General features: G+C 45.3%; 2 protein-coding genes across 5 annotated transcripts; both read right to left on the bottom strand.

Annotated features, from left to right (window-relative positions):
* Positions 1–177: 177 nt before the first annotated feature.
* On the bottom strand, positions 178–6,900 carry mnmip1 (manchette microtubule inner protein 1). The gene is made up of 17 exons (XM_088387936.1): positions 6,729–6,900; positions 6,431–6,588; positions 6,311–6,368; positions 6,128–6,237; positions 5,785–5,875; positions 5,516–5,577; positions 5,402–5,441; positions 4,793–4,887; positions 4,280–4,381; positions 3,958–4,009; positions 2,408–2,458; positions 2,216–2,333; positions 1,666–1,819; positions 1,278–1,346; positions 1,011–1,207; positions 809–872; positions 178–709 (listed from the first exon to the last, which is right to left on the bottom strand). The coding sequence occupies exons 1-17, from the start codon at positions 6,730–6,732 to the stop codon at positions 677–679; spliced, it is 1,458 nt and encodes a 485-aa protein (XP_088244062.1). The 5' UTR covers positions 6,733–6,900; the 3' UTR covers positions 178–676.
* Positions 6,901–7,462: 562 nt separating this feature from the next.
* On the bottom strand, positions 7,463–17,483 carry thrap3a (thyroid hormone receptor associated protein 3a). 4 transcript variants are annotated; one of them, XM_088387927.1, is made up of 11 exons: positions 17,275–17,483; positions 13,634–13,794; positions 11,667–12,527; positions 10,924–11,565; positions 10,673–10,845; positions 10,436–10,547; positions 10,134–10,218; positions 9,145–9,308; positions 8,900–9,062; positions 8,693–8,824; positions 7,463–8,612 (listed from the first exon to the last, which is right to left on the bottom strand). In XM_088387927.1, exons 2-11 carry the CDS (start codon positions 13,762–13,764, stop codon positions 8,388–8,390), a joined length of 2,688 nt encoding a protein of 895 aa, XP_088244053.1. In that variant the 5' UTR covers positions 13,765–13,794; positions 17,275–17,483; the 3' UTR covers positions 7,463–8,387. The 4 variants fall into 4 exon arrangements, with proteins under 4 accessions (XP_088244053.1, XP_088244055.1, XP_088244054.1 ...); XM_088387929.1 differs by having other exon boundaries at positions 8,900–9,038; XM_088387928.1 differs by having other exon boundaries at positions 13,634–13,791.
* Positions 17,484–20,677: the final 3,194 nt, after the last annotated feature.

Genomic DNA, 20,677 nt, shown 5'->3' with positions numbered 1-20,677 from the left:
CAGGTAGTGTGAAAGGAGCTTTTGTGACTTTATGGCTTCTTTCTTTGACGCTGGTTGACGACCCAATTGTAATGGAAGTTAAAGGAAGAATAGAAAACAGATTTCAACACCCGAGCCCTACCGAGCCCTTTTGATTTGATTTGACTTGAGCACACAGCACATCCTCAAAAGCATCAGTCACACAAACGGTAATGTTTAATAGCCCGATGGCGCCCTCTCGTGGATATGACGGGAATAACATTTTGTACAAGAGGGAACACAATTGTTGCAATATGCAGAAAATACATCTACTCCTCTGTACAGCTGCATACATATCATTTTACATGAAACGAGTAATTGTTTTCAAATAAAACCCAGGATAAATATGTGTGAATGGTGTAAAACGGTCGTGTTTCTTACCAACAACGGTCATGGATCAATGTGACCCGACATACAGCTAATCAGCCCCCAAAATTAATAACGCAGTGCAGGTTCTTTTCTTGTCGATGATTTTAAACAAAAGGAATATTAAAAAATAGTAAGCCCAGCAGAATAAATGTATCATTTCTTGATCCTCTTCCACGTTTCCATACGGGTCAATTTGCCCCGCAACATAACAAGAGGAATAAAGTAGTCCTTGCTCGTGAGCTTGTTTGCAGCCCTCAGGCATCCTGCGTGATCTTCTTGTGCTTTGTGGTTATTTTTTCTTTCTCAATGTGTGCACTTCTTCCTGCATGGGAAAATACACACACAGGGTCCCAAATGTTTTGTGGGATGATGATAATCACGCCGGCGCTGCTTGCAGAAAAAAAAGCTGAGCTCATCTGACCTGCAGCGTCAGTCGTTTGTTTCTCTCGTCCTGCAGTTCTTCCTTCACTTCCTTCATGTCGTGTCTGATCACATAAAGTAAGCAGACGTAAGGTGACGACGACGAAAATATCATCGATTGGTTATCGCCTCGGTGTCGACGACACAAAAAAAACAACAACAATCCAAAGTGGTTCGATTGGTCCCGAGTACACGGCACTCACTCGTGTCGCGTCTGCAGAAGCCCCAGAGCCATCCGCAGATCCTTGACTTCTGTCCACAGACTCGCCAGCGTCACCTCGTCCTTTTGAGCAACGCTTTGGACTTCTGCAGCCAAGTGGGGAGGTGCCGGGCGCAGCGGAGGCGGACTCTTGGGTCTGAAGTCCACCTTTGCTGGGGGTGGCTTGAGATGCTCTGAGCCCTGATTCCCCCCCAAAAATAATTCAAAACGTTCTCCGTTTGGCCCACATGTTGCGGATTTTGTATCTCACCTTTTGTAAGCCGGGCAGTTTATCACTTGGGACCTTCTTGGTCAGTTCTGGTCCAGAGTCGTTTGCAGTCTGGAGAGAACATTTTGTTTCACTGATTGGAAGTTTTCCTGCTATGTAGGTTTTCGAATGACCTTAAACATGACATAGAAGAAAGTTTTCTGACGGCAACAGCTTTGATTCTGTGTCAAAACCATTTGATTGGTCCTCTCCCTGAACCGGTTTGACTCTACTTTTTGTGGTTCTACTGTTTATCTGATATGCACAATGGTAGCGAAGTAAAAGTAAGGCTTTGCCATTCTAATCAGATGAACGTCGCGGTTGAGCAGTGACTCCGAATTCAGAGGAAGAGGCTTGGCAAAGTTTTTTTTTTTCTTTTTTCGAAATACACCTGCACTCCGGTGGGCGGTCTCCTCTGGGGTGGCTTGGCCCGGTTGGCTGTGGGGTGGTTCAGCTTGTCGCCGTCCGGGTCCGCCCCGTCGAAATGGTCGCCGTTTTTATCCTCGGGGGATTTTGGCGAGTGCTGGGACTCGGCGCCGTTGGCTCTGCAAGAGTCAAATTGTTTTCACAATGGCGCACAGAGGCTTAGTTGTTAGGTCTTCACGGTCTGTTTTTTGCGTCTCGCATGAATTTGTACCAAACGTAGACGCTTGGAAGCAACTTTCAGGAACCCCTTTAATGCATCTTTGTTTTGGTTTTTCTGCTTGTGCGCTCACGCAGGAAACAGACGCAACAGACTTTCCACTGTTTGCAGCGAAAGGTCGGGCATCCTGGCATTCTTCTTTTCCGAGGACGCCGTAGCAACCAACATTTTTTTAAGGCTCCCCTCCTGGTGCCAAGCACGAGCCTTCCTGGCATTTTCCTTTCTGACCTTTACTTGCTTTTTTAAGAAGCGTGACAATTTTTTTTTTTTTTTTATATAGGTGAAAAGAGTAGCTCACTTGGATAAACCCTTGTTGGATTTGTCTTTGAGTTGAGTCGGGCTGAGTTTGTTGATACTCGGAAGCTTGACTTTGGTCGGGGGATTGCTTCGCAAATCCTTCAGCTCGGGTTTTTCATCTGCGAAGAAACACCAAATGTCAAAACATTTTTCTTTGGACTCGATGATGTGGGTGACGTGTGTTAGTCAATACCTTTCGGTTTTGTCGGCACAGTTTTGTCCATGGCTGGGCTCTCTGTTTTTTCTGAAACATTCAAAAGAAAAATAAGCATGATTCAATGTTTTCAGAAACTCAAAAAAACTGCTGTGCTAACCAGTTTGCCCATGTGCTTAACCAGTGCATCACCGTGCCGCCCCTCAACAATTGACTTTTTCAACTATATTAACAAGTTGGGGGGGAGAAGAATCGACCTTCTTCCTGTTTGTCTGGGGATAAAAGTCATAGATGCAATTAAAAATGTTTTTTTTGTCCCCCCAATCTCCCGATTTAGAGTTACAATTGACAAAGGTCAGCTTTCTTTGGTTTCTGAAAAAAATCCCACCAAAACAGTTCAAATTACTTCATTGAAAAGAAAGTCTTTTAAAAAATTTAAATTTGTGAAAAAATAGGCCTATGTATTAAAAAGGCCCAAAACGGTTGCCTCTTTCTTCTTTCAAATTTGAAGCTTGATATTTTTCAGAAGATATTCCAGTAGCAACAAAATAAAATGTATAGTGCTACAATGAAGGCGTTTCTACGTGTTAAAAGCATGCAGTGAAACGTTCCACGTCTTGAAAAATCTTGGCAAAAATAATTCAGTAATATTAGCCAATCACATGCCCCCCCATCTTTTACCGACTCATTTAAACAGAGCACCCCAAGCAGAAGCGAAAACAAAGTTCAAAAGCTGAATTTTAACACAAACATTGAAAAGGTGAAGACTGCTCTCAACTGTAATTCGTTGCACTCCCAAGGGTCACAACAGCAATGAAAAGTTGTGGCCTAGCTCAGCTTCCAATCCAATCAGTGTTTGATACAAATCCAGACCGATATAAAGCCAAATCTCATCAAAAACCTCCACGACACTTACACGAAGCGTAAACGACGGGGCGGACAACGTGGCAGCAGCGAAAGGAAGCCCACCTGGCGTACTCACAGCATTTCCTCTCAAGTGTGCTAACACACTTGCAAAGCAGCGTGACTCTTGTAGAAATGTGACGAGAAGTCCCCCTCCTTTCTCTTCACCTCCCCACCCTCCCGTTTCTTTGCAAGACTGACTCCCAGACAACGTCACGTGACCTCTCACTCACCACCTCCCCGCCCCTTGGGACACTTCCTGGGGGGGGGGGGGAACTAACCGTGGCGTCAATCCACCACCAAACAACATAGTCTCCATTAAAAAAAACAACAACATTGCTGTTGATTATCACTATGCTTTTTATGGTTATACACCATATGTTCTTGGTGGTGTATGCTTGTGAGGCTCGGCGTGTGAGCTGTGGCCAACAGCAGCTCCGATCCGCTTTTAGTCACCACCATGTAATCAAATCAAACCAACTGTTACTTTCCCCTCATTTACTCAGGTCAAGTAACGCAATAGGAATACGTTGTACAAGATAGGCGTCACAGTTCCAGCCACTAGCGAGCGACCGTTAACCTTTGACCCTTTCCAACCCCATCACAGAACTCACTGTCATGACTTTGAGAGATCAACGTTTATCATTGCTGCGCCGTTTAATCATGTCAGCATTCCAAAAACCTACCTGGGACTTCCCTTTTGATGTTGCGTGCAGGTGGAAGGCTGTTGTTGCCAGCCTGATGAAAGAGAGCACAGACAAAAATCAAAACCTCAAGTTAGCCACACACCTCCTTGTTCTCGCTCTGACTTTTTTTTACACACACGCTTTCCACTGAGGGACTTTTTGGTGGGTGAGCAATTCCCAAAACGGAAAACCATGAGTCACTACATCCTGGCAGCGAGTTAGATTTTTATAAACAAACTTTTCAGGAAGAAATGCAATTTTATTTTAATTGATAGTTTTTTTTCCAGGGCCTTATGTAAATGTCAATTGTTCATTCACTCACCTTCAGACTGTCCACCGGCGGTATCACCATGACAAAGTTATCAGGGAAGAATCCGCAGCGTCCGTTGAGCTCGCCCTCCCACCAGCCGTCGTCTTCGGTTTCCTTCAGATGCAGATGAAAATGGCATTTGGCTTCCTTTGGGACATCTAATGGCTTTCTCAAAAAGAAAGCAATTGTCCCTCCCAAAACGTAAACATTGCAAAAGCCTCCACGTCAGTTACCATCCGAGTCATCTCAAATTCTTTTCACTATTCTTTATGTTCTTCTTCTTCCATCATCTTCGTCTAGCTTAGCTTAGCTTTATTTAAGACTTCTCTGAAATGTCTCATTCATGAAGGACTTCATTCATCCAAACATTCATTCACATCTTGCGGCACGTAATATTCTGGAGAGAGGTTGGACCGGTTCGGCTGGTTCGTAACAAAATGATAAATAGGGGATTAAAAATAATAAGAACAGGCACCTGTAGGTAAACAGAATGTTTGGCAAAAGAGTCAAGAAATGTTTTTGAACCTTTCTCAGTATCACCACCACATCCCCAATCTTCAAATCCAGCTCGTCTTCTGCTTTGGCCTTGTAGTTGAACATAACTTGACAACACTCCACCACTGAGGAAAGACGACAAATATTGCTTCCGATGTTACTAAATGGGTTCTTAACCTCATTGGGTCACAACTTGCCTTCAAGTAGACGGGTGTATCTCACTACAGTGACTTTCCAAATATTCTCTCCGAATTCGGAGAATTGCAGCGTGAGATTGATTTTGCCACCGTATGGGGAAAAAACCCCACGTCAATCGCCAAAGTCTTATTGTTGTCAAGTGTGTCGCAACTCAAATCAGGACTTTTAAGTCATGTGAACTTAGTTCTGGAAAACCCACGATGCCTCAAGGTAAATACGTAAGCAGTACACAGACAAACGAGACTGCGTCAAATGTATTACTCAAGATTATCGCTGACCTCACCCGTGACAAATCCAGTTCGGAAATGTTGCACCTGTCACTTGATGGCTGCTGGTGAGGCTATAGACAGACCAGTTCATCTGCTTTTTTGCTACTGTGTATCTTGTGTAAGGCCTGCAAGCACCTGAACACTACTTTGAAATATTGTTGGCGCAACCTACCGGTTTTTGCTTTGCTGCGAACCGTCGCTCTCTGGGATATCTGTGAAATGGATCAAAACACCATCACGAGAGTGACCAGACTGGCTCGTCGAACGGTCCTTTGCAGTTCTATACCTCTTTGCTGAAGACTGCGTCGCTTAGCTTCGGTCTGGCTTTGCTGTCATTGTGTTTGCCATCTGGGAAGACAAATTCGGTATGAGCTCCGGCAAACGTTGTCCTTCTTGAGCCCCGTTAAAGCAAACCTTTTCCCGATGCTGGTCAATAAACATTGCTGAGCTTTTTAAGGACCCAAGAAAAAGATTGGTCAAAAGAATGATCATGAACTCAATGATTCCAGGAGGGTCTTTGCCCTGCTCGGCTCGAAAAGTAGTTGCTGGACTCGCCTTTAGGGGCCACGAAGATCTCTCTGACAAAGTTGCACGGAAAGGCCCCCACTCTGCCGTTTTTGATGCCCATCCACCATCCATCTTCAATCTGTCACGTTGAAGAGACAGCGCACACTTCAGAAATGTACTGTAGTTGTCTAACAGCCTGAAACAATGGTCTCATCGTAGCCTCAGGATCGAATCTCTGTCCCCTGTTGACCTGGCATCGAAACACTAGAAGGACGCGACTGTACCCAGAACGGTAACTCTCAGCTGAGCAAACGTCAAGTGCATTGCCCTGATGGATTTATTTGTTCAGCTCACGCGGGTGTCTGTGTCTGCCAAGCGAGTGCAACCTTACCTCGCTGATGATTTCCACCGTCTCCCCGACGACCAGCTGCAGCTCGTCGTCGTTCAAGGGACTGTAGGCAAACACCACCTCGCATGTCCTTACTTGTTTCCTCCTCTTGGCTGGAGAGAGGAAAGACCAAGTCACGGCAAGCAAGTCCTGCACTGCAGATTTACGGAAGATTTAGATGCATACTTGTTCGGATGCTTCTGGGTTCTCTCTTGCTGTCCCCCATCAAATAAACAGGCACCTCCTATAAATACCCCAAAAAACATGTCAGATAGCCAGGACCCAGATCCCCACCGTCAAACAGACCTTGACAAAGTTGGCCGGGAAGATGCCTCGCTTTCCTCGGACCTCGCCCTCCAGCCAACCTTCCTCACTGGCCTTTGTAACATTTTTCACCACGTCTCCCATCTGCACCGAAATCTCGTCCGCCATGGTGCCCTCGAAGTTGATCAGCACCAGAACCTCTATAACACGATGGGCAAGCGGGACAGATCATTACTGTAGATTTGGTTTGAACTTGGCACTTAATCATTGCGCCTCGATCCCTGATTCCTAGCAAACCAAAATAATCGTATGGCTCTAAAAGAAGCAGTAGTAGGCTCACCCATTGTGTCCGCCGTCTTTGTCTTCTTAGTCCGATGTGAGTCGCAACTTGCTGATGTCGTTGTCTGCGACCTTCCTACTTGTCAACAATTAACATTCAGCCTTTCCCGTGGCTTATCATTGCACGCCGGAGGAGGAAGGTGGGTCGAGTGAGAGCTGCAAGGAGGAAGGGAGGGAGGGAGGTAGGTAGGTGACAGGCTGAAGAAAAACAGGTGAGGCAGGTTTATATTGCTTCCTGAGACGCCGAGTCAGGTCATACGTAAGTGTTTACCACCTTGTTCACAAAGACATGTAAATATTGACAACATATACATAGCTCTGGAGAAGGTGGCCAAAGTTGCATGAGGTTCTGCGAGGAGTTAGTGTTGGGGGAGATCTTGAGGCAACTAAAAAGCCAAACTCGTTTAGTGCAACATTTTGGTGTTGAATGTTTTGAAAGCCCGAGTATTATTCTGTTTCTGTCTACCAAGTACATAGTTCAATTCTGGTTGCCATGATGCAAAGTCTTCAGTTCCCATATCAGATGTTATTGGCGAGTTAGTTGAGAGTGGATCAACAGAACTGCGTTGTGCGTTCATTTGCTTTTGACACCATTAATCAACAACCAATTCTACACAATCCACCAAAGGCTCAGTTCGAATCATTTCGATATCCTTGGCAACTCTGACAATCGCAATTGGCATTGAAGAGAATCGATTGAGAATCAAAGAGACGAGGCAATTGAGAGACACTCTGTTATCCTCAGTGTTCCATTTAATAAAAGAGTTTTCAAAAGCAAACACCCGAGATTATTCGAAAGTCCTTCAGCTCCAGCATAACACAAACAGGCACACCAGGTGAACACAAATTCTACTAACTGCAAATTATGCACATTGTTGAACCCAGTTTCCAGCACAACCTTTGAATAATCTTTATAATTCGTATAAATTATTTCATGTAAACACTCCCTCCGCGTGTATACTATGGAAGCCAAGCAGACGTAAACGCATCATTTTAAGATACGAAAATGCTAATTCTGTGTTTAAAGTTTCTACCATTTCTAGTGTCAAAACATGTCATTTGGTGTCATTGACACATCACACAATGACGTGTTCTTTTCGACATCTAGCCAGCTAAAGCTCCTACTGTGAATAACAGAAATTCAAAACGTGGCCACAATGCTACGAAAGTCCAGGTAGTTTGCTTTATGCTAAGAGATTGTAAATCGGACAGATGACTTGACTTTTTGATGACCCTTTACAAGTTGGTCCCTTTGTCTGATCTAGGCCAACAAAAGTGCTCTTGAATCCATCCCTACAGTATCAGACACAACTAGAACTAGAAAAAAAGCGTCGTACAACAGTTGAATCCATCGTTCTTTTAACCCCAGCATTCCCTCACCAACTGATGCGGTCTTTGAATTTTAAAAACTTTGTGATAAGTTGGAGGCACAAACCAGAATTTTTTTCCTTTTTTTTTTTTTTTTTTTTTGCTGGCACTCAAAAAAACTATAACCAGGTAAGGTATGTGAAACAGTAATGCACCGTGACCGTCAAGTACCAGTGAGTCATCTTGAAAGAACTGAAGTCAGATGTTAAACTTGTGGAATCGGCGTTTGTCGATTATTCCAGTGGATGCGAATCGGATCCCATTTGAGAACGGTCTCCTTAGATGTGGGCGCTCAAGTATTTCCATCTTTCTTTTGCCGTTCTGTATGGTCTTCCTGCATGCCACTTTTCTCTCCGTTGACCAGGAACTTATCTTGGGCCCACGTGATGTCGGCTCCCCCGACGTTGGTTTTTCGTATGATGAACCTCGGCCATCCACGTGACAAGCCACCTCCGCCAAGCCCTCCTCGGTTGTCCATCTGCTTGCTGGCTTCTCCCTTGGCGTCTCTATCATCGTGCTAGGCCCAAAAATGGAAATACATGACAAGTTAACAATTGTTAAGAACTGAGCTGGATGCGGGGAAGAAACGTGTCCTACCAAGTAGTATGCTCTGCTCTTCGGGGGACTTTCCTTATCCCAGTCTTCGTTTTTGGGTGCTCCTGCAATGTCTGGATCGCAGTCTCCCGGGTGGTTGCCCTTCTTCCAGCCTCTTCCGCGAAATCGTACTTGCTGCAACAGAAACGTGGTTGCTCAATCTCCAAGTTGTGGTGTTGACCACTCGATAGTATAGACGAGGGAACTTACAAATTCTCTCCACGGTGTTTGTTTCTCCGCAGCGGTCTCCGTCGAAGCTAGCCGAGCCCTGTTAAAGCTGTCGCTTTTGAGCTCGGCCTTGGGCACGTCATCCTGAAGGGACTTTGAGGAGGACGATGAGGAGGATGACCTGGAGCGAGAGCACTTACTCTCACTGGTCCGACAGAGAAAGGTACGTGTACATTACGCTGCAATTTTATCCCAGTATCTCAAAAGGATGACGCTGTCGCACATACTTTGATTTCTTGGGGAACTTTTCTTCGTGTTTCTCGCGATTAGTGTCTCGGGAATCTGCAACCCCGTCCTGATCGTAATCTCGTTCACGGCCGGAGTACTTTTTACGCCGTTCGATATCCAACCGAAGGTCCATTGGGTCACCCTTTGTTTTTTCCCCAACATCCTGAGCGATGCGAAACACAGAACAGTGTCGTGGACAGATTTTTGGATTAGAACGCAGATGTTAAGTCTGCCAAGATGCTTTGTGAGATAAACTCAACAGTCCATGGGAACAAGAGCTACGTAGCTAACAATACAAGTGCAGTACAAGTTGAGCTTGTTTTTGCAATGTGAGCCCATGTTTTTCTTTTCCGTTTGTTACATTGATAGTAGTCTTCATGCAAAGCTTGGCAAGGTCCGGATTCTTTGAAAACACTCTTTTGGGGCGCTCATGGAAAGAAATGAGACTACTGGACAGCACCAGCACGGATATAGACTACCCACAGATCTTCTTACAGGTTGCGACTATCATTAAATAGCGACTCAATGTAGGTGATACCGTGTGATATCCAATTCAAATGAGTCACTCAAGATTTCGAATCGTGCTGAAATCAATTGCTGCCCACAAGATGGGAACCCGCTTTGAGGTGCATTTGGTCTAAACTCATCATTTGAGTGCTGAGCTTATGTACTCCTGAATGTCATTGTAAGCAAAGTAGCAATTTCTTGCTCTGTTTGGATATTGCCAACGTTTTGATACTTACAATTAGTCCCTTGAACATCTTGGGCACGGACGGCGGCATCCACGTTTTGACTTTTATCTTATTCATTAGCCTCATGGTTCGGCTCGTGCCAACATAATAAGCGACTCACGACAGAAAGTCAAAAGGCCACATTGACATTCATTCATGAGAGGGCCAGCACTCTAAAGGCGTCTCTGTCTTGCTCGTTGACGTGCCGTTTTGTTTGCCCCCGTTTATACGTCATAGTGCAACTGTGTGCAAGTCACCTTGTTAGTGCCATCCTCTGTGCTTTTCATTGCCTCAAAAACCTGTGAGTGTTTCTTAAAAGCACTTGGTGATACGTCAATTCTCCTGCAAAGGGATCACACAACGTAACCGTTAAGATCATTAAGTGCGCGTTGGCCGAGCCACGAAGACAACGTTGGACAGGACAATGAAGGCTTGACCATCGCCCGGATCGAAAACAAACAACAGTTCAGGTAGGACAGTGGAGAGAAATACCTGAGAGCTGCTTTTAAAATAGCAGGTGAAGCCACAGTACACTGAGAGTTGTTCAAGACGACTCTACCTGTGAATCTCTGGGCTTTTTCTGGGTTTCATGCTCTCCCTCTCTGCAGCTTGCCTTTGGTACATGGTGAATCGCTCATTGAGAGTCATTCGGGAAGACGCAAAGTGATGAGCTGCGACAAAAAAAGAGGAACCCTGTGAAACATTTTGGTCTTCCCTCCAGATGGCAAAGCAAATCTTGAGTGGGATGATGATGATGACGATGATAAACACGATGGAAATCAACTCGTGAACTCACCTCTGATGTGGTGCAGGATGGTCACAATGTGCTGAGCAAACAGCTCGGCGGTAGTTCTCTGCATCGGCGCAGTCGGAACGTGTTGAAAGATGGAGCGGAACTCCTGACCTCTCTTTGACGATTGCACCAGGTCCTGAGACAACTGTCGCTCCTGAGCTAAGATCTCGGAAGTGCTGAACACGGTCCAAATGATTGCGTGAGTCAATTGGCGCTTCATAGCAAAAGATCCAAACCGCAAAACCACAACTTACCCTATCATGCTGTCTCCGAGGAAATCCATTCTGACATTAATCTTGGGCTCAGGTTTTCTCAAGGACAACAAGGCCGAGTCCTCTTCTGTCATCAGAAACATCTCCCTGTCAGAGTTCCGCCTCAACAGCGGCACGGGAGATGGCGTTGAGAGAGATTTCGATATTTTCATGGCTTTGCAACCCAGCTCTTCCAAGGTTCCCGACATTTCCCGCCGAGCAATGGCAGCCGATTTCAGAGCATTGTACCTCTCGTCTCCGAGAGCTTTGGATTCGCTGTCGGCTCCCTGCGAGGAGGCCACGCTTTGCCATCTGTCAAAGCACTCATCAAACGGCTCTCTGGATGAACGAACAACCTTTGCATTGACGTTGTCAACGTCTCCATTGTGCCTGTCTTTGTTCTGTGACTTTGAGTGAGGTTTGCGGAGGATTTCGTCCTCCGCCTCAGATGCAGAAGGAGAATCCTTAAGTAGATGATTTAAAGTCACTTTGCCGTTGAGGTCTTCTGTGTGACACTTTGATGGTGGCTCAGCGACACCTGCCCGTGCTGGACCGTTTATATCGGCTTCATCGTCTACAGTATTTGCCTCCGTGCTCTTGTTTTCCCAACCGGGTTTGGGTTTTTTATTGTGCTCCTTCAGAAACCTAAACAAAGGTAACAACAAAAACAGAGAGCGCCAGCATAACTTAACAGACGACCACTGAAGTGACGGTTATCAGTAACATAAAAACAAAATCGGTCTTACTTTCTGAAAGCGATGGAGATGGCTGCTTTGTCTCCATCGGGGAATTCCTCGCTCTTGAAGATGTCAAGGCTTGAAAGCATTTGGTTTAGCGCTTCCTGTGACATTTGTGTAGTTGGTGCACTACACACCGTCTCCCAAGAGGGGGCACCATTGCTGGTGTCATTCTGAGATGAGCTACCAGTCTGGTTTGAGTTTTGGCTGTTCTGAAGATTGACAGCAAGATTTTCTGGACTGGCTTTCTTTGGACTGCTGTTGTATTCAGTCAGGATATGCCAGCCCCCCTCAGTTGACCCACCACCTGGACCTTGGGCATCTCCCACCTCAAATTGCTCCCCATCTGCCCCTTCTTTCTGGGCCTCCTTGGCCAAGAGCTCCTCCTCTTTTACATTGTTGGAGCTCTGATTAGCCACCAAAGGGGCTTTGGGAGAAGTGCCATGAGAGGAAGCGTTAGAATGTTGAGATTGCCTTGATAATGGCGAAAGGGATCGGTCAGTGTGGTGGGATTGTCCTGGATGAGGGGGGCTTCCAGAGAATTTCTGGAGGTTGGGTCGCCCTCGGGACTGGTTTTGATGCTGCTGCTGTTTTTGCTGCTTCTGCGGGTTCTGCTTGTAATTTTTCCAGTTGTTACGAAAATTATAATTGTTATTGTTGTTATTGTAACCTCTGCCGCCGCCGCCACCACCACCACGCTGGTATCGTCCACGTGAGAAGTAGCCCCGTCCTCTGCCTCGGAAGTTGTACGGCCTCCGGAAGCCGCGGTGATATCCCCGTAACTCACGGCTGTTCTGATATTTCTTGTCGCGGTTATAAAGTGGCGATTGAGATCTTGACCGGGACCGTGATCGAGACCGTGACCTAGAGCTGGAAGAACAAGAAAATCATGATCAGAGCCTGCTTTTTATCCCCACACCTGGCCTGGTACACAAAAGAGTGAAATGTGCGTTTAATTGAATTGGGGCAGTGGAGGGAAGTAACAACGTCGCTTTTTCAGCTATGTGTACTTTCTTTTTTTCTGTTGACCTGTTATTTTTACATTCCAAAACTTGTGCCTAAAATTTCTTCCCCTTACTTTTTCAACCTCATCATTTATGGATTGGTTATTTTTCCGTAGTACTGTACTTCACCCCAGACACCAAAATGAGCTACAACGTCTTCTGTCCTTATTAGTCCGGAACCTCGTCAATTAAGTAGCCATTCATGCAGGAAAGATGGACTTTAAGAAGACCAATGTTGCAGTGACAAAATGCTCCACATGGTGGCTCTAGTGATCCTCTTAGGTACATTACTCCGGCGTCAACATAAAATATACCGTAGTGTGCAATTTATTGCTAAGCTCCTATAGTATCTTATCTCTATAGTATGTCGTATATGCGTGCGAGATACATTTTGAGACTCCTCACTGGTACATTTGATGTTCTAGACGGTTCACATCTGCTGTATACATTAACGTGTCATCTTCCAGACCTTTGGTGTAGACATCAATACTTTAAATGTTTTCGGAATTTTTCCACCCATCTTTTGCAAGGCATAGTATTGTACTCAAGTTTCCGCCATCGATGGAAAAGTAATACGACTGAACTCTACCAACCAGCTATGTATGCCAAAACCGACGCACCCATCCAACAGCAACATAAAAGATGTGAAAGAGATGGACAATGCAAAAAAAAGCCCCAAAAACTCACCGCGTCCTTTTTTTCATTGGAACAGCGAGTGATTCACAAGGCAGCGCTCTGAGCTGCTCTGCACACTTAAAGGCAGTGAGTTGCGCTTACACTCCAGCTGTGTCACATGGGCCCAACAGAGGAGGAGGGCTCTACTCAAATCCTCTTTGACTCTATGCTTGCCGGTAATGGGGATTAACCAATCGGTGGAGAGATGACTAATGGCAAGATCAATTGGGAAAAGATAGTTCAAATGTTATCAGCCCAAGGCAAAAACACAAAGTCATGAGAAATGGTGAAATCTACCTGTATCGATGTCTCCTGGAGCGGGAGCGACTTCTTTGAGAGTGCGAGGTGGACCGGGATCTGGAGCGCGATCGGGACCGGGATCTCGAGTGACTCCGAGACCGAGAAGCTGATCTTGTGGCTCTGGACATCCCCGCTGGCAGGCCAGGCACCTCAGACTACTTTCATAGAAGAAAAAAAGTCATCCATTCCAGTCACAAGTTTAAAAAAAAAGGCAAAAATGCACATTCCTAATAAGAACGTAGGCAATAGAAGTTCTTTAAGTGGTTCAGTGGTATTCTCGGGCTAAATGAAGGAAAGATGAGAGAATTGCCAAAGAGACCAGCATCCCAGGAAAAAAACTGAAAATGAAAGTGTTGAAAGAAAATCAAATGGCGTAAACAAGCAGCTTCCAAAGACCAGGGTAGGCACTGCGTAGTAGTATCAACCACATGCTGTTTTTAGTTAGTCGCTGCTACTGATTTGCATAAAGGGCGGACTTGCCTTGGTCAACTCCGCCACTCACCATTGTCTATGCTGCAGAAAATTGCACAGTAATTCACACCGAGTCTGAAAAGCGAAGCTGGTCTTTGAGCAACCCACCATTCTCGTCTATAATTTCTTTGTCGTGCATAAATCTAAAAATATGAATTCTGAAGCCCCCAAAACACAGACTTGGCTAGACATTGTGAAGCTAATACCACATGAGCTCAACATGAGAATACTTCCTTGCGTTTCTTCCACGTGACTGCAGTTTTCATTTGAACACGGTCCAGATAAAAGCCGCTACTGTCAAATGTATTGTTTTACGCCACGCTAAACAGTATAACGCAATGGAATCTGCTCCATATGGAAGCTGCACAAAGATAACAGAAGACTCAAGCAACAGGAATCTATTGATATTTGGGTCTGCAGAGGTCTGAGATCTGCAAAGGATCACCAGAGTCCTCTCCCTGGACTTTGGATCAAACTACCGACCGCGTACGCCCGAGATTACAAAAGCGGCGCACCCTATTGCATTGGTGGTCCCGGTGTATATCCCTGCTACTATTTTGGAAAGTATGGAAACCAATCTGTCTCTTTTGCTCCTCTTTCATAAGCACCACGAGCACGCTGCTCCCCCCTGTTCCTGGCACTTTGTTGTCATTGGCTTTCAGGGTGCAATTTCCTGAAGGCTCCAACCTCAAGCGAGCATCGACTGCGCTTAGTCTGCATATTATAAGAGCGTGACATTCACATGTGCTCTTTTTAGTCGTAAAATGGTGGACTGTTTTTCCTCTCGACATATCAGAACCCCCTTAGAGATGTTCACTCGCATGACAGTAGATGTCCTGGAACATCTGGACGACATTGGAAAGGAAGTGTAAAAGAGACGGACAGTAAGCTTCCGCTGTAAAATGGCCTACAAACTGCAACTGGAATCCTTTATTCCACGCCACATTTCGTCCGTGTCAGCTCTGGCCTTTCTGTCTTTGGGGTACTATGACAACTCCTATCTTCGGACCACATGCAAAGTTTATAAGGACGGAGCCACGGTATCAGCCCTGCTATCTGTCTACTCTCACCCGATGACGATTGGTATTCGCCCCTGGTCCTCCAGGTCCCTCAACCCTGCTTATCAATATACTATAACATCATAGCAATTGAGTAGGACGGGTCTTATCGTTCAAGATCATTCAAGATCCACCAGCGTGGTTCCTTGTGGTGGCTACATTTTGTTTATGCAGTGTAAAGTACCAAAGGCTTGTGACTATTCTTACCACCAACTTGTTTCTTGCTCACAGTTGTTGCATCTGTTTCGGAGGTCTCAATCGATAACCATGTGCAGCTGTACCTCTGGCTTCCAACATACTGTCAGCAACCTAATGACCGAGATTTTAGCCTCTTAAGGGAGCCTGTTGCTTGTTTGGCCTTTTAACCAGTCAACACTGGATTCACTCACAAACACGTAGCGCGACCGTACAGCACTTGTGAGGCCCTTTTAATGGATTCACTACAACAGAAGGGATCGTCTTAACTACCTCACGTTTGACAACCCGATGACACTGACAGTAGCCCTGATAATGAACCCCGGGCAAGAAAATGTTCTGAACCCAGGACAAAGATATCGCGTATCGAAATGGTCCTTTCGTAGAGCGACGTCAGAACAGCTGTCGTTTAATTTCACGTAATCCACAATGGACCTGCAAGTCGATACGCAGCTCTTTAGTGTCACTGAGCCAATCCACTGCAATTGACGCGATCTGGGCTTTACTAAAACGCAACTAGCCTTCCACTCCCCTTGTCGAGACACGTTGAAGCGGTTAGGATGGACAACAGGGCCTCAGAGAAGATAAGCCACCCAGCTTCCTGCTAGCTTATTGAACAAAAACAACTGCTTCGCTTCAGTCTGACGGCTGAGAGTTCAGAGGAGGTCTTGCGTCGCGCCCGACTTCTTTGTCAAACCTAAATCTGTACGCGGAGGCGAGAGCTCAAGTACGACCGAGTGTCACCCAGACATCCTTGCGTTGACTCACTTCCCGACGCATCTGTCGTCGCCGTGTTTGCACACGGGAAGGACGCCATCGGCTGAAGTCGCTCGTCTCTATTTTGGTCTACCGGCAACAGGCCGGCCATGAGTTATAGCTTCATACTTGCAAAACATGCACAGTTGCCATTTGCCTTTTCCTTTGGGCCTTGTAGTCAGCATGGAGATAAGACGGTGTTAACCAAAAGGGTGGGGTCTTTTAAACTCATTGTAGGGGTGCACAACGACCTCAGATGGTGTTTTTTGGGGCAATTGATCCAAAATGTCTGCATTCTTATGAATGAAAATGCTGCACAGTAAATTTTGCTAGTCACAAATCCACCTCTTTCCATCAAGACCGAATGTATTCTTTTTTCCGGATTATACGAGATGCAATGTAGTGTAGCGTTATAACGCCGCCTCTCCCAAACAATGAGCTCAATGTTACAGACACGCTCGGCTTGATGTTGATCGTACGATCAAAACGCAACAGGACACCGGACCGAAATGAAAACTCATTAATACACCACGAGACCGTAAACGCAGACACTCCTTATCGGTGTGCGTGGGCAGTACGTGTGTGTTCTCACAGACAGCTGGTGTTTATCAAAGCAGATCCAATGGAATCGGGCATCCCAACAGGAAATTACATTCTTTAACATAAGTCACCCCGAAGAATAGACTGGAACTTGCAGATTCAAAATAAGATCGAAAGGAGTCTATTTGAACATGTGACCATGTTTTTCTATAGACGGAGTGGGTGAAATCTGCATTCGCAACCATCCTGATAAAGCAAAATGGAAACAGGCCATTCAGGATATTCATCCAAATTTCTCCACAGTCATTGAGTGATTTGAAAAGGTACCATTAAGATTGCCCCAAAAAGTAACGAACTCTCCACGAGTATCCAGACTTTTTTTGGGGGTTTGGAGAACTACCGCAGTGAGTCTAACAGTGTACACTTCTTGGAGCTCGTCCCGACTCCTCTTCACCACAAAGGGGAACTGGTGCAGCCCACTTCATAAATCATTTTCCCCTCTCTAATTGCCTGCTCACATGTCACCGCGCACTTTCTCCTGATTGAGTGCAGCGTGCTGAACGTGTCATGTTCTGCCCGAGTGATGAAGGTTAAGAGGAGCACAAAGAAGTCACCTACCGGTCAGCGTTTTTGCTCAGCGTTGACGTTGCCTCATATTCAGCAGCACCTAAAAGCGTTAAAAGTCGTCCCACTGTAATGCTCCTTGCTTGTGTGTGTATGTATGTATGTGGGTGTGGATGGATGGATGGATCGATGTGTGTGTGTGTATGCGTGTGTGTGTGTGTGTGATCTGCTGTGGCGGCAACTGGCTCACTTATGGCTGCTCGCATGTGTGCACGCATGTGTCGGTGGGAGTGTGCGTGTATTTGCAATCGAGAAGGGGGCGTGGCTTCTGCCCTCCCTTTTAGTGTGTGCCTGTGTGTGTGTGTGTGCCTGTGTGTGTGATTATCCCAAAAGACAGTGATTCAAAATATATATTGTACGGATATAATAAACATGTATACAGTATCATTAAAAATAAATAACATGAATACAACTTAAGAAGTTCAAAAAGAATCAAACTAATTCAAGAAAGATACATTAAATATTAAATCTGTCTGAACGAAACTTTTGTAATATTTATACATTTTGATTTATTTTGAATATCATTTTTCAATTAGAAATGTGAAATTTCTTAAATATTTATCCCCAAAACATCCAAATACTTTGGATAAAAAGAAATAAACAAACACTAAATGCTACATGAAACAAACGCCCGCAAGAACGCCCCAAGGATGACATAGAAACTCCTGTCCAAAAAAAAAACCTCTCGGGATGGCAAGCCCAAAGTGTTTTTGCTGTGCGCGATGAGCAAAAAGTCACAGCTCTTGGACCACAGATGAAAGCAGGGTCGCTAATTGAGTGCAGTTGTGCAATATTAGTCACTGCATCCATTCATGATTCTTGCTCCAAAAAGGCAGCTAGCATAGGCCCCAGCTCAAACGTGACTTTCCAGACGACAAGCAGAGCGGTTGTCATTTTCCTCGGTCATTCAAGGCCTCTATTAAGAGATATTCTCAATCGCCTGCGAAACACAGCCGCGTTCATCGTTAAACAGTCGCCATATCGACGCTGACATTGGATTTGTTTTACCGACAGACATTCTTTTCATCGGAGCATGTTTTCCGAAGTGCGCTGGCTTATCAGTTGACGGCTAAATGGAGGCTGAGAAGGCTCGCATTGTTATTGTTTAATCGAGTCGGCGGTATAAATACGTATTCCGCTCAAAGCCGGCTTCTCGTCTTACCGTCGTTTTTCCTTTTTTACCTCCACCTTAGCCATTCAAAGCAGGGCTTAGAGTTCACGTGCACTTCCTGTGTAATTTTCTTCGTATTGTTGATGTTTTGTTATATGCACCGCGCGGCGGCCAACATAGGATCAACCGCAGCGATGAAAATCTTTCAACCCTAATTGGGGCTGACAATCAAGGGTGTCCCTTAGAATGCTGCCAACGACCAAGCAATGAGTTCACTTTAGTTGTTAAATTTTACGTGAGTACCAATTTAATTGGAGTATTACTCCAATTTCAGTCACGGATTTGTCAATCAATTTTTGCTTAAGCACTCATGCTAGCTCTGTTAGCTGCTCTGCTTACGGGTGAAGAACAAACTAAAAAAAAAAATGTTAATGTTGTTTACCCCCCCCCCTTCTTAGAGTAAAGTATCAGGACACTTCATTAAACTCCACAAAGCCTGCAATGGCTCAGGTATTTTCATTTGTTTACCTTCATTCATTGACCCGAATGAAGACAAGTAGTACAGAAAATGGATGGATTAACGTCGCATTCATTACCAGAAATCACAACAAAGCCAGACAGAATGTACAGACCCGACGAGACCACCGTGCTCGAAGCTTTAATTAGTCATTACGGTTTGTGTTTACGCTGCAGGAAAGTCGGATACGCCGCAATTCAGCGTGTGCCTTTCAAAGCCCTCAAATTGTTTGGACTGTAGGCGAAGAAAAACCAGCCAGCGTGTGTATTTGCATTGGAAATGCTGCTGCTGCTGAGCGCTTGCCCCGCCCGCCGCATCCTGCCAGCCTTCCCTTTCTTTATTCATCAAGTTCTCTCCATCATTCAAGCACAGTCAGCTTTGCAAATCACACTTACGTACACATCTGTGATGGGCAGGACAGTTGTTACAGCAGATGCTTTCATGCATTTTACACAAGCTAGTCTTAAGACTTGAAATTGTTGACTTAAATCGGATTGGTCGTTAAACTGGTTGACCCCTTTAAGTTGTACATGTCGTCACGTGTGAACATGAGTGTGCAGCCTTGACTCCATCATAAAAATGAACGTTTTAACCATGGACCGCTAACCTGGAGAGTCGCGATGGGCTATTTTCAGCAAGTCCCCTTGACACTATCTCCGTCTCTCACGTGTGTTTGCCTATACGAGTTCACAACCCCCCGCACAGCGCCTACTTTGTATCCTCTCCACCTGTTGGAAGTGTCCATCTCCTCGCTAATGGTCTTGCGGTAGCACATCTCGTAACTCAACTCCCTTGGGGGCCGTTGTCTTCGGCGGTGGGCCGAGGTTCTGTACATTGCTCGGATTTTCTTTGTTCTTTACGGCAACAAGAATCATTCTTGTCTTGTCTCGGCCGAAAAACAACCAGCTAAAAACGTAAAACGTTCGGGTATTATGAACTCATTTCGCATTTCTTTTGTCACTCAGTAAATGCGATTCTTCAAATGGCATAGAATCGAGGTAATGCTGGCAACGTACAACATCGTCTGTTTTTTTTTTTTTGTTCCCCATCAGTATCATCTCTGTAAACGAATCAAATGAACGATTACTAGCTTGATCTAAATGGGTAGAATATTAAATTGAAATCAGAGTTCTTAAGTTCATAGTGTGACTTTGACCATCCCTGCTAAGACTACTGTCGCCTTACCAACAGAATGTTGTCGAATCAAGACTTGCACGGGGAGCCGAAACAAACCGGCACTGTGGTAAGTAAATCCTTCCCTTTTATGTCAAACCACCTCTGTTTTGGAGCATCTGGTTGTTGTTAGCGCTTGTAAATATCCAAGCGTCTCTTACTGGCTGTACCATGAATCATCCTTTATTCCGAAGAAAAGACTCGATTGTTTCTAAAAGGTACCTTAATTGCGGAAAAATAACCTTAAGCTTTCTTTTAATGGCAACAGGAAAAAAAAAAAACACTTTTTTGTTGAGAACGTAAAAGCATTTTGCTCAGTAGGGTACACGCATATATACCGATTTTAGCATCTAGCGATTGAACTTGAAGTCATTGTTCACCGCCGATCCAAGATCACGTTGACGTCTGTGGTACTTTGAAGTTGACTGTTGGCTTTGGCGGTCCAGCTCTTACCCCTATCAAGGACTGTGTTTGGAAAGTAAGGAAAGATCACCTCCAACTTCCCAACTCCATAGTGCGGCCACAACTGCCGGATCATCGGACACCTGTCAAAAAGCAAGATGGATGTCTGGCTTGGCCTCTTTGTCAACACAGCG

The sequence above is a fragment of the Syngnathus floridae genome, chromosome 10 (assembly GCF_059516105.1).
Source record: "Syngnathus floridae isolate MCC-2025c chromosome 10, RoL_Sflo_1.0, whole genome shotgun sequence".
Lineage (NCBI taxonomy): Eukaryota > Metazoa > Chordata > Actinopteri > Syngnathiformes > Syngnathidae > Syngnathus > Syngnathus floridae.
This window is presented reverse-complemented; position numbering and strand designations above follow the sequence as displayed.